At 36.1% G+C, this 14139-nt stretch overlaps 1 protein-coding gene across 2 annotated transcripts in view; it reads right to left on the bottom strand.

Moving 5' to 3' along the window:
* Positions 1–14139, bottom strand: part of Aatf (apoptosis antagonizing transcription factor) — a 107731-nt gene that overhangs the window by 45170 nt on the left and 48422 nt on the right. For both annotated transcript variants that reach the window (XM_027950303.3, XM_027950302.3), the window contains one exon: positions 13777–13860. In XM_027950303.3, the coding sequence (XP_027806104.1) occupies positions 13777–13860 (84 nt within the window). The remainder of the gene's footprint in view (positions 1–13776; positions 13861–14139) is intronic.

Genomic DNA, 14139 nt, shown 5'->3' on the forward strand with positions numbered 1-14139 from the left:
AAACTGGGACTGCAGGCATGTGCCACCATACCTGGCTTCCTCTACCATCCACTGACAATACAATCTCTCTGTCTAGAAGACCTTCCTTCCATCTCAGCCTATCTACAACTCCATCTATTCTTCTCTGAAGGCCTAAATCAAAAAAGTCATCCTTCCCTGGAGCCTTCTCCAATTCCCCTATGCTATTATTAATTTCTCCCTCTTCTGAATTCTTTAATACCCCCTCACCAAGCATTCTGGCTATATATGTTTGTTCTCTCTAATGCTTTGTTATAAGCTTCTTGTTGGAGGGCAGCAGGTCTCACTTAAATTCTCATACCCTGGCCAGAATTCTACCCACTGCCTTACATACAGTGATAATTCAATATTTCCAAAATCAAAGAGTCTAGTAGTCAAACTTGCAAACAAGGATAAAAAGCATCTAACTTTTCCAAGAGCAAGTATAAAACTTATAATAATAACATACGGGAGAAGGAAATGAGTGAACAGAGTTCCAGAAGGATCTTTTTCCTTTTCTTTTGATACTGGGGACTGAACCCAGAGCCTCACATGCTAGGCAAGTGCTCTACCACTGAACTACACCCCCATTTTTTTTTTTTAAATCTTGAGGAAGAATTTCACTCAGTTGTCCAGACTGCCCAGTCACTGGACTTGTGGAAGCATCTTAATACTTAGTTACAATAACTCACCTTTGATTATTAATATAAGATTATATATAGCCAGAGGCTACCACTGAACAAGTCAAGCCAGCTCTGCCCAGAGTCCTCAAAGATTCCATAGGTTTTTCCATTTTTTTTTTTTAATATTTTATTTACATTTTAGTTTTCAGCAGACACAACATCTTTGTTTGTATGTGGTGCTGAGGATCGAACCCAGGTCACACACATGCCAGGTGAGCGCGCTACTGCTTGAGCCACATCCCCAGCCCCGGTTTTTCCAGTTTTTGATTCAGTGTTGCATCACACCTCTGCTCAAGCTAGAAGTAAGGCCTATGATTTGGTAGGACAATAAATTCATTCACTGAATGAAGTAACAATGTTCTTAGAACAAATCCTAAAATATTTTAAAGGCCATAATATTTCACTAAGCTTGGCCATTTGGGTTAAAATTTATTAGTCAAAACAGAAAAGTTTCTCATCAGATCACGTATATTCCATTAGGCATAGTATATAGTGTCTTCCAACGCCTAATTATTAACTAGAAGTTAAGTAAATCATTTTTGGTATTAAGCCTTGATGTGTAAAGACAGAATAAGCAGTAAGCAATTCAAATGCTATGGAACTTCCTGTGAATGTGTTTTTCCTTTCTTTTTCCTACAAATAAAAATAATTTTATAAGAACTAAGTGACTGTATTAGGTTACTCTCATCTATCCTAAAAGTAACAATGTACAAAATGTGCTAGGTGTGTAGCTGCATCCCTGACCCTTTTTACTTTTTTATTTTGAGATAGGTTGTTGATAAATTTCTGGGGCTGGCCTCAAGCTTGTGAACCTCCTGCCTCAGCCTCCAGAGTTGCTGGGACTATAGGTGAGCACCAAAGCACTGGCTAGAGATGCTTCTTTTAATGACATAACACAACATGTTGTGTTGAAAGAATAAACCATTCACTCTGAACCAGAGGATTCACAAGTAAGATACTGAAAAGGTAGTACTAACTTGTATTCTGTAATTATACCCTTTAAGGATTAAAAGCCCAGCTGAAACAAACTCTCCCTACCTTACCAGCATCCTCCAACTAGCATTTACATGCCAATAATTCTTCAGCCCCCCCCCCAAAATAAAAATAAAATAAAATAAATAATAAATAAAATAAAAAAATTCTTCAGCCCCACCAAGATCAATAGTCCATTGATCCTGCCACCTTTCCAGCATCCCTCATCTTCTCTTCATGTGCTTACTTTCTCCCTTTCTAGGTGAATGAGATTCTGTAGTCCCTCAGGATAATCATTTCTCATACACATCCTCAAATCCCTTGAGGCTGTCCAGCTTTGTCAAACAGATCCACAAACCCTTGAGAATGGATGTCTTGATTTTTAGAATTTTAGGATGGAAATATAGGGTATATATCATAAATGCCCCAGAAGTCTGGTATAGCACCCCAACATTTGTGCAGCAAAATACAGGCACAGGGAGCTAGGGTTGAGGCTCAGTGGTAGAGTGCAGTCTCTACCCAGTTGAGGCGCTGGATTCAATCCTCAGCACATTAAAATAAACAAATGAATAAATAAATAAACAAGTAAACAAAAATAAAGGTAAAAAACAAACAAACAAAAAAAAAAAACACAGGCACAGTCCCACTAAATGGGACAAAGTCTATAAATAGCTTCACAACCATTCAGATCAAGTGCTGTCAAACTCACCAAACAAATTAGAAACTGAGTTTTCAGAACTCTTTTGATTTCAGAATTGCAGAGGGGATTATGTACCTGTACTGTTAAAAAAAAAAAAAAACAAAAAACTCCAAACCAAGTTAAATCTCCATATCTGTACCCATGAGGCTGAACATAGCTACAGAAAAAGATAAGACTATGAACATGGTCTCACTTGCCTTAAAGTTATTACCACTAACACTACATGGGCCTTTAGTGCTACCTGACGGGTCTAGGGTCTATAGTCTTTTCATTCTCCCACTCTTAAAGGAAACTTTCCCTTCCTCTTCTCAAGCCTCCAGATTCTCCTACATCTCAATCTTGGCTTAAGTCATAAAAAATAAAATAGGGTACTCAGACAAGAGCTTTCCCAGGCTCACAGCCCTTATCTACTTGCTACCCTACTCACACGCTCTACCTTCCCTCCTGTCCATCAGACCAATCCCTATCTACTTGTGAACTTATCAGCAATTTTCACCTCTTTCTTACAATATCAATTTTTCCCTCTCTACTGGGATCCTTTCCATCAGCATACAAAAGACATCTACTATCTTGAAAACAAAACTTTGTCTCCAACCCTTACTTCTTCTTCTACTTGATACCCTAATTCTCTATTCTCTTTGTAGCAAATCTCTTTAAAAGGTGCCTACACTTACTGTTTCCAATGTATTTGTTTCTATTCTCTCTTGAACTCACCCGCCACTCTACCCAAAACGCCTCATCAAGGTCACCAATGACTTCCAAACTGCTAAAACCGAAGCCAATTCTCTTAATCCTCATCTTACTTGGTCTATCTGCAGCATCTGACACAGTGGAATACTCCCTTCTTTTTAAAACATAATTTGAAAGGGCTGGAGTTATGGCTCAGTGATAGAGTACTTGCCTAGCATGTGGGAGGCCCTGGGTTCATTTCTCAGCACCACATATAAATAAATAAAATAAAGGTCTATTGACAACTGAAAAAAAAAAAAAAAATATATATATATATATATATATATATATATATATATATATATATATGATAATTTAAAGTTTTATTCAGATATAATCCACATACCATATGATTCATCAATTTGAATTAGACCAGTCAACAGTTTTGTATATTCACAGGGCTATGTAATCATCACCACATTTAAGTTTAGAACATAATCATCATCCCAAAAAGAAATCCATTACTTCTTACTCCCCATTCTCCCTAACACTTCAGCTCTAGGCAACCATTAATCCAATCCCCCTCCCCAGAGATGGGCCTGTTCTGGACATTTCATATTAATGGAATCAAATAATACATGCCTTTTTGTGACATGCTTCTTTCACTTAGCATGATGACTTTCAAGTTCATCCATGTTGTAGTATCTATCAGTACTTCATTTCTTTTATGGTCAAATAATTCAAGTATATGCATATTTCACATTATTTATACATTTATCAACTGAGTGATATTTAAGAGATTTATTTTGTGGCTATTATAAGTAATACTGTAAATATTCATGTACAAGAATTTTGTGTGATGCATTTTCATTTCTCTTGGGTATATTCCTAGGAGTGGAACTGCTAGCTCATGTGGTAATTCTATGTTTAACATTTTGAGATGTGCCAAGCTTTTCCATAGAGGTGGCTTGATTTCATATACCCACCAGCAACATACGAGGATTCCAAATTTTTTACTCCTTTGTCAACACTTGCTACCATCTTTCTGATATAGCCATTCTAGTGGGTGTGAAGTGGTATTCATTGTGGTTAGTTCTGCATTTCCCTAATGTCTAAAGATGTTAAGCATCCTTTCCTGTACTTACTGGTCATGTATATTTCTTCTGTGGGGAAATATCTACTCAGATCCTGTGCCCATTTTTAAAAATCAAGTAATAAGTCTTTTATTATTGAGCTGCATAGAACTCTTTATATTTTCTAGATATGGGCCCCTTCTCAGATATATGCCCTGCAAGTATTTTTACCCATTTTGTGGTTTGTCTTTTTACTCCCAAGCCCTTGTCTTGTTAACTTTCTTGATGGTATCATTTACAACTCAATTTTTTAGATTTCAATCAATTTGTCTACTTTTTCTTTTGTCACATATGCTTTGGTGTCCTATCTAACAATGCATTTCCTAACTGAAGGTCATGAAGATTTATTCCTATGTTTTCTTCTAAAAGCTTTAAACTTTTTGCTTTTATACTTAGATCTATGATATTTCATGAGTCATTTTTTGTATAAATGTCATTCTTGTGCATGTGAATATCCAGCTGTCCTGATACCATTTATTGAAAAAATTAATCTGCCCTCCACTGAACTGTGTTAATACCCCTGTTGAAAATCAAGTGATGGGGCTGGGGATAAAGCTCAGTTAGTAGAGTGCTTGCCTCACATGCACAAGGCCCTGGGTTTGATCCCCAGCAAAAGAGAGAAGAGAGAAGAGAGAAGAGAGAGAGAGAGAGAGAGAGAGAGAGAATAAAGAAAGAGAGAAAATCAAGTGATGGGCTGGGAGTGTAGCTTAGCAGTAGAGAGCAAGGTTGGAAAGCACAGGCCTGAAGTTCAATCCCCTGCCACATCCCCTCCAAAAAAAAAAAGAAATATTATCTATTTCCTCCCCTCAATTGACCATAAATATTAAGGTTTGTTTCTGGACTCTAAATAGTATATTATTCCATTGATCTATATGCTTAACCTTATGCCAGTCCCACATTGTCTTAATTATTTTAGCTTTGTAGTAAGCGAGTCCTTCAACTTTGTTCTTCTTTATCAAGATCAGTTTGACTTTTCTGGGTCCTTTTATATTTCCATATAAAATTTAGGAACAGCTTAATTTCTGCTAATAATAATAATAATAATAATAATAAGCAACTGTGATTATTATTATTATTGGTACCAGGGAATGAACCCAGGAGCACTCTATCACTTGAGCCACATCTCTAACCCTTTTTATATTTTATTTAGAGATAGGGCCTTGAGAGGTTGCTGAGGCTAGCCTTTAACATGCAATCCTCTTGCCTCAATCTCCTGAGTAACTGGATAATGGGTGTATGCCCCTGTGTCCGGCAGCGACTGTGATTTTGATAGGGGTTATATGGAATTCTTTTAACTCGGTTTGGGGAGTGTTCCCATCTTAACAATATTAAGTCTACTAACCCATGAACATGAAATAGTTGTTATTTATATAGATCTTTTATTTATTTCAGCAATGTTTACAGTTTTCTGTTTGCCAGTCTTTTACTTCCTTGGTAAAATTTATTCCTAAGCATTCTTTTGAATGCTATTATATGTGGAACTGTTTTTTTTCTTTTTTGTTTGTTTGTTTGTTTCAAAGAGAGAGAGAGAGAGAATTTTTTAATTTATTTTTCAGTTCTCAGCGGACACAACATCTTTGTATGTGGTGCTGAGGATCGAACCCGGGCTGCACGCATGCCAGGCGAGCGCGCTACCGCTTGAGCCACATCCCCAGCCCTGGAATGGTTTTCTTAGTTCCTTTTACAGATCACTCATTGCTAAGTGTATAGAACCATAACTGATTATTGTATATTTATTTTGTAACCTGTTACTTGCTAAATTTTCAGCTTTAGTAATCTTTTTGGTGGCTTCTTTTGTATTTTCTACATATAAAACTATGAGTTGCATAAACAAGTTTTACTTCATCCTTCCAGTTGCTCAGGCCAAAAACCTTAAAGTCACCCTTGACTGTCTTCTTTTCACATTCCACATACAAATTCTTCCAGCTCAACCTTCAACACACCACCAAAATCCAAGGACTTCTCCCTCCAAAACCACACAAGTCTAAGCCACCACCATTTCTTGCCAGAATTATCACTAGAGCCTCCTAACTGGTCCCGTTTGCCACCTTGTTCCTCCTATTCTCAACACAGTCATAAGAGTGACCCCTTCAATGGGGCTGGGGATGTGGCTCAAGTGGTAGCGCGCTCGCCTGGCATGCATGCGGCCCGGGTTCGATCCTCAGCACCACATACAAACAAAGATGTTGTGTCCACCGAAAACAAAAATAAATAAATATTAAAAAAAAAAAAAGAGTGACCCCTTCAGGATAGCTGTCTACTCATGTTACTCCTTTGTTCAAAACCTTCTCATGGTTTCACCTCCCAGTGTCCTCAAAGTCTTACAGTGGCCCATGAGGTGCTACAAGACCTGGTCCCCTCATCTCTGACCTCCTCCGCTACCATTAACATTAGTTCTTCCCTACTCCACCCCAGTGACACTGGCCTTCTAGAACATGCTAGTATCTGCCCTCCTCTGTTCTTCCCCAAAATATTTGCATGGCTTTGTTAGTTACTTCCTCAAGTCTCTGCTCAATACCATTTTATCCCCTGGGCATCATGAATAAAAACAGTAACCATCACTTTCCTATCCTAGCACTTGCTTTTACCATACACAGTTTTATCTTCTCCACTGCACTTGTCACAACATACTTTCTGTTTGATCCTATCTAAGCTACAGTGAAAGCTGACAAGGGCTGGAACTTTATATTCTTTCAACCTCTACCAAAGCCCCAAGATAATGTTCTGTGAAGATAGCAATATTCTATATTTATACTTCCCAATATTCTATTTTAATTCATCAAAATTTAAATTCCAATCACTACATGTGGCAGGTAGCTATTACATTGGACTGTACAGTCTAGAAGAGTTTCTCAATAAATACACAGTAAATACTCAAATACTGGTGGAATAAATGAATGGAAGGAAAAAAGAAATCTGAAGGCTTTTCTTCTCTTTAACTTTTTAATCACAGAAGTTTTCAAACACCCCCCCCAAAAAAAAAAAAAAGAACCCTCCTGTATGTATCACCAACCTCTTACATCCTGAAGTAAGTTTTAATAGATATTGGTATCTCAATATGGCTTCTAACAATGGCTGCACTCTTGGAAAACAGAGAATTTATATTATTCAGGCTTATATCAAACAGCCTCTCTTAAGATCTTTTAAGTGATAAGACAACACTGTCTTTTTTACATGAAGATTACCTGTATATTTTTATATCAAGGACTTGATTGCTCTTTTTCATCATTTATTTTTTCCACTTAAAATTTTAAGTATAAAGTCACACTTTTAAAAAAAATATTTATTTTTAGTTGTAGTTGGACGCAATACCTTTGTTTTATTTATTTTTATGTGGTGCTGAGGATCTAACCCAGGTCTGTGCTAGGCAAGTGCTCTGCCACTGAGCCACAGACCAGCCCCATAAAGTTGCACTTTTAAAAGAGCAGCTATGCAACTATACTAAATTAGAGACTCTCCCCCTTGATAAATAACACAAATTTCTTGAGAAAGTGTTTTTTTTTATATTAAGCTTTATAAATCTAGCATTTGGCATAACAAATGTTAACTGAATAAAATTCATAATTGTATAAAAGTGATACAAGTGAATTATCAGGATACAGATCTCCAAACTAAACAGACATATATCTGAAAAGGAAATTTTCAAACTTGTCCAATCAAAAGGCAGCATAACAAGATAGAAAGAAAATCACATTGGAAGCAAGTACACTTGAGTTTCAATGTAACTCACTAAGCAGGATGACCTTATCCAGTTATATACTTCATCTGGGCTCCAATTTCCTCATTTGTGAAAAAGTTTATATTTGATGGTCTCCAGAGATGTTATCCAACTTTAAAACAATTATATTCTACTCTAGATCCATAATACACATAAAATTTTTGAAGATGCTTATTAACTTCCCCTTCCTTTGCTAAATCATTTCCCTATGAGTTACTTTGAACAGTATATAAAATATAATTTAATACAACATGTCAACTTGAGTGAAGAGGTGGTATTCCACATTTTTTGAAGAGTACCAAATTCTTCATTTGGGGCTACTAAAATACCGCTGGAATCCTGTGTTTAATTTACACTCAGCCAGATGATACTGGGCTTATTAGTATTAAAAAAGTTAATTTGGGCCACATATTTTCCTAGCAATTCTCAGGGTATCACTTATGTTTGAAAAAGTGTCTTTAAACATTCTAAGCCAATTCTTCTCTTTCCTGGTTAGTCCCATAAAATGAAGTGTTTGAGGCTTTGCTCTGAGATTTTACCTTAGTTTAAATCAGTCCCAAGGCCTGACTCATGCTAGGCAAAGTGCTTTACCACTGAGCCATACTCCCAACTCCCATGCTGTCTTTTTTTTTTTTAAACATTTGACACATTAATATTCAGTGTTTACATTAGGAACTGAAGAAATGAGGGCCAGTCACATCTACCTTTCCTTGTTGCTGCTATTCAATGAAATTTCTGAATCTTGAATTTAAAATGTGGCTTTTGGGGCTAGGGCTATAGCTCAGCGGTAGAGCGCTTGCCTAACACGTTTGAGGCCCTGGGTTCGGTCCTCAGCACCACATGAAAATAAATAAGTAGAATAAAGGTATTTTAAAAATAAATAAATAAAAATTAAAATTAAATAAAATGTGGCTTTTATCCTTCTGTTCTGAGTGGCCTCCACAATAGTGAGCTCAGGCCAGCCATCAATTGACAATACTGATATCATACTTGGGTCTCAACACTGACAGATACACAATGGCGGCATTAGCACTGGAAGGTATCTAAAAGAGAGAGCACAAGAACTACAAAGTACCTCAAATAATTCTTATATATGGTACACAAAATAATATTGTAATTACTAAAATTAGTTTAATTGAACATTAATATTTAGTTTGGATTTTTAAAACATCATTACTATGCCCCCCAAAATCTGATTATTGCTGTACTATATCTTCATCCATAATTTCAATTTTCAAATTTATGTACTTCATATTTCATCTTTAAATCTCCATAAGTCCACGTGCAACAAATTTTATCAAATTTTCAAGAAACTTTATCCAGATTTCAAATAACAGCAACATTTTAAAGTAAAATTTAAAACAAAAGACTGCTCTGAACAAAAGGCATCTATTTTCCAATAACTCATTAGCAGGAATAAGTTCAAATCAAACTTTAAAACATGTTATTAACTATCATCACATACCAACAGTAAGAATATTATATTGTCATTAACTACAAAGATGTCTTGAGACCTCCCTTATTCACACTAAGATCTAAATGCATACAATTAAAGCCACCACATCAACTGTCCATATTAATCACTCACCAATTTAATTAAAGAAAACCATCTTGTCAGAAAGCATGCCTCTTCTCTATTTCTCAACATTATTGACTTTTAATAGTTCACCAAATTAGTAATTACTTGTTTATGGCATTATCAAATGTCTTGGACACAGAAGTCCAGCATGTGGCAAGGTCAGTTATAGAAATGTCCTGATAGCAAATGAAAGAAGAAATTTAACTCATCAAAGTGGTCATCGAAAGAGCAAAACCCATTATGCCTTTCTCTAGACACTCCTGGCTAGATTCAAAGTGACAGGACAAACCAGATCAAAACTAAACAGAGCTAGAAGCAACATACAAAATCCTAATGAACCCTTAGAAATCCAGGTATCGATCTGTCAACAGCTAAGCTCAATTAGTCCTTTCAGAACAAAACACCTCATGAGGTAACAAGAAACTAATTTGAGATCTGGGATATGAAAATAAAACCAGTCACTCCATATAGCTTATTGCTAGGTATAGCTGAAACACAATATTGGGGATCTTGTGAGGATTAAATAAAGATGTATATCAAACACCTTTCTACTTATTGTGGGAGTTGGTACATAACTAATGCTCAGAAAATGTTGGTTCTTCCCCAATTTTCTAAGAACCCAAGCTTACCAAAAATCATCTGATGGTTTAAAAAAGCAAAACAATACCTTTATGTATTTTTTTAAGGTATTGTGTCCAACTACAACTAAAAAATAAATACAAAAGAAAAACCTTAAATAATAATAAAGAAAACACATTTTAAAAGAAGTTAAAGTTACAAAGTAGCAGACAGAATCATAAAAACGAAAAACAGATACTGAAAACATTTCTGAATGGCTCAACCTTCATGGTCATTTACAACTTTCATGTTTTGTGAAATTGTCTTTAGGGATTGCTTTGACAAGAAATAGGCCAAATGCAAACTAATTCCATTTGAAAGTAAAACCTTACAATGCTTTTCTGTAGCAGGTGAACAGTTACTCTCATAGAAACCTTTACCACTGGCTATACTTCAAGCTTTCAGCAATTCTAGTTTGCAAACAAACCAGTAACAAAACTGAAAACTAATTTTTTCATTAGAATTGTTAAGTAACAGGAGTTCAATAAATCATTTGCCTTCTAGGAAAAAAATTAGTTTCTAACAACATAATATTTCTTCCAGTTCTAAGAAAATGAAGCTTATTTATTTACAAACTGAAAACTGTAATACTATAGTGAAATCTTTTTTTATGGCTGAAGAATGAAATATTCAAGAAATAAAGTATATAGTAAAAACAAAAGTTGGTCTAAGCTGTCTTGAGATCAAGTACTAGTGCTGCCACTTGTTATATGACTCCAAGGAAGTTACTTAACTTTTCAGGGACTCTGCTTCTTGTAACAATCTTTTCAACTCTGAAAATGCTAAGATTATTTATGATATACGGACACTGTCTTCAGTGCCACTATATGTATATTTTCATTCATGTGTACATATATACATATACACCAGTATTATATAACATAGAATTATTTTAAAACTTATAGTAACTTACAGCCCATTAAGAAATAAAGAGAATAAAAAAGAGTGGGCATGCACAGGGTTGGGGGAGGGTAGTTCTGACCCTACATGTCATTCTCAGTAGTTAGGCCATTTACACAGCCTCATGACACCTGAATTAACCAAGTAAGCCTTTAAACCCTTACAATGAAACATTAAAATTCAATGTGGCTATAATCTCTTTTTTACAAAACATGGGCCCAAAGAGTCTGGCTTCAAGTATGGGATTTAAAAAAAGAATTAAAAAGGAAAAAATGTACTATATTTATCACCCAGCTCTTTTATACAACCACATTAAATACACACACACACACACACACACACACACACACAAATGAAAACTCAGGCCCATTGTAATACATTGTACCATTTCTGAATGCAACACTTAGCTCAGGCTTACTACACTGACAAATAAAGGAAAGCACTTTATGAAGCCAATTTAATTGGGAGGTGACAAAAACATACAGCCATTTTCTTTAGCCTTATCATTGAATTGGCTTCAGCTCCAATCTCTGGCAAATCCCACTCAACAGAAGAAATTAACCAGGTCAGCAGAACAGGTGCTACGTTGTGTCTGTCAAGGGCCTGGCATCACCACAATTACTTGCACACAATGAAGGAGTAATCTTTACAGATCATCTCTCCCAAGAAGCATACTGGGGAGGGGGAGGAAAGCTGAAGGGAGGAGAGGCTGGAGGGAGCAAGGGGAGAGTGGGAAAAAGAGGAGGAATAGGAAGCAAAGAGAAAAGGCAAGAAAGGAAAATGAATGTGCAGCTGCCTTGCAGCTCAGCAGATGTCGGGATGTGATGTACGAGGCCAGGATAAGCTGTCGTAGCCTGCTGCCAAAGAGTGGTAAGTGATTAAAGCCTGCACAGTTCTAAGCACCATATTTAGAATCTGTGGGGTTTCAAGACTTGCACCCATTCCTTGCTGTGCTTCCAGATGTTGGCAACTGGTCCAGTTCCTACTGACTGTGCATGGATGGGCAGCAGTTGGTACAGAATCAAAGCAATCTGGAATGCTTCCGGAGATGCTGTACATTAACAAGTGTCACCCATCATTCACCTTTACAGAAGGCTGAAACAACTCCAATTTGCTGCCACTTCCCTCTTGGGAAACAGCCAAGATAAAGTTGTGCCTGGCAGCCCCATTTGTTTCACTCAGGTGTTTCGGCTGCCTTGCTGACCTCTATTAGTTTAAGTTTTAATTTAGATTAACCCTAGCACCCCAATTAACCAGCAAGGGGAAAAGCTAAGATGTGACTAGTCATAACTCTGAAATCAAAATTTATCGAAGTTAAAATTATTAATTGGGATGAAGGGCCAATCAAGTAATGCTATTTCTTTTTTAAACAGACCTCCAGGAAAAAAAAAAAAAAAAAAAACTTGGATTGCCAGTAGAAGCAACTTCTCCCCAGTAATTTCAGTTTATTTTATTAAGCCTATTTAATTTATGACACACTTTCCACCCAACAATGTACACTTCAATTAATGAGAACTGGAGCATTTTTTATTGTCTCCCATGATCTCACACAATTATACAGCATTAATATCCCATATCAGGAACTTCTTTAGACACTCCTGAACAAAATAGAGTTCCAACTCTTCTGACAAATGGATACAAGAAAAAAAGAAAGGAAAAAGGAATAAGGACCTCTGACTAGGAACAGCTGAGGCCACATCAATCCTCTCCTATACCCCCTCATTCAGACTCACTTATAGCAATAACTTTATAGAATGAATAAAAAAGATTAGAGAGTCTCTCTCTTTAGGATAAAATCAGAGGTATTCCCAATACAAAATCAATTGTTCTGGTTTTACACATAATTTTCCTAGTAAGTTTCTTCCTTCACACCCATATACACAGTACAGCCATCATAGCTAAACACTCAAAAAGCGGTCCCAAATTCTCTGACAAAAGTTAATACACTAAAAACAACGGCTCAGCAAAACTCAGTATAATACTGGTGAACAGCATCCTCCATTCTCAACTGGGCAAGAAAGGATATAGCCTAAAGCACATTTCACTAAGAAACATAATTTATCAAGAGACCCAGGAACACAGGAAGTTATTTTGGTTCTTTAGAGAATAGCCCAAATGTTTAGTCCACCTAAACAGATACCAGGATTATTAAACATAGCATTATACCAGCAGAAAATCCTAGGAAAACAAGCAGGGGAGATACTCATAAAGAGATATTGAGCCAGGGGCAGGGGTGCATGCTTGTAATCCCAGCAACTTGGGAGGCCAGCCTCAGCAACTTGGTGAGACCCTGTCTCAAAAAAAAAAAAAAAAAAAAAAAAAGCTAGGGATTTAGCTCAGTGACAACTCATCCCTGGGTTAACTCTCAGAATCAAAAAAGAAAAAAAGAGAGATTGAGAACTAGACCATTCTCCAACTTCTACCAATTCTTTCTGTCTTTAAAGCATTATATTAATATTACAATGAACAGTAGCACTTCAATACATAATGAACTGATGTGAGTAGGCACAAAAAGATGCTTATCAAAGATAGCTATGAAAGAATAAACCAACTGACTCAAAGATACTGAAACTGTTTTACAAATGATTTACATTCAAGCAACAACTAACCAAGTAGTTGTGGCTCTTTTCATTTCACAAGGAAAACATAAAATAGAAGGAAAACAATAACCCAGAATGACACATAAGTCAATTCTGAATAAGGAATTCTAACTCCTTGTCTGACTCTTCCTTCCAAATAATCAACCTTTGTTCAAAAAATTCTATTAGCTAAAACCTGATTTGTAGCCCAAAAAGTAAATATCATACCTGGTGGTAAAAGTCATCATCATCAAAGATTTCTTCATCCATGTCCTTCAGGTGAGCATTGGCAGGGACTTGAGGAAGGATCTCCTATATCAGTGAGAAAAAAAGAGTGAATTCCAACAAGGTTATCAAAGTAACACAGCCACTATATATACATCTAACAGTGAAAGTACTGTTCTCCTTAGGATATAAAGATCTCTTCAAATTAAACAAAACACACCCAAAATAGTCCAAAAGAAAAATAGTCAAAAACATTAACAAGTAGCTAACAGAAAAAGAAACACAAAATCATATGAAAATATGCTTAACTTCATTCTAATTAAAATCATGCAATTTAAAATGAGAAAAATACGACTTTCACTTCTA

Source organism: Marmota flaviventris, chromosome 17, assembly GCF_047511675.1.
Source record: "Marmota flaviventris isolate mMarFla1 chromosome 17, mMarFla1.hap1, whole genome shotgun sequence".
NCBI lineage: Eukaryota > Metazoa > Chordata > Mammalia > Rodentia > Sciuridae > Marmota > Marmota flaviventris.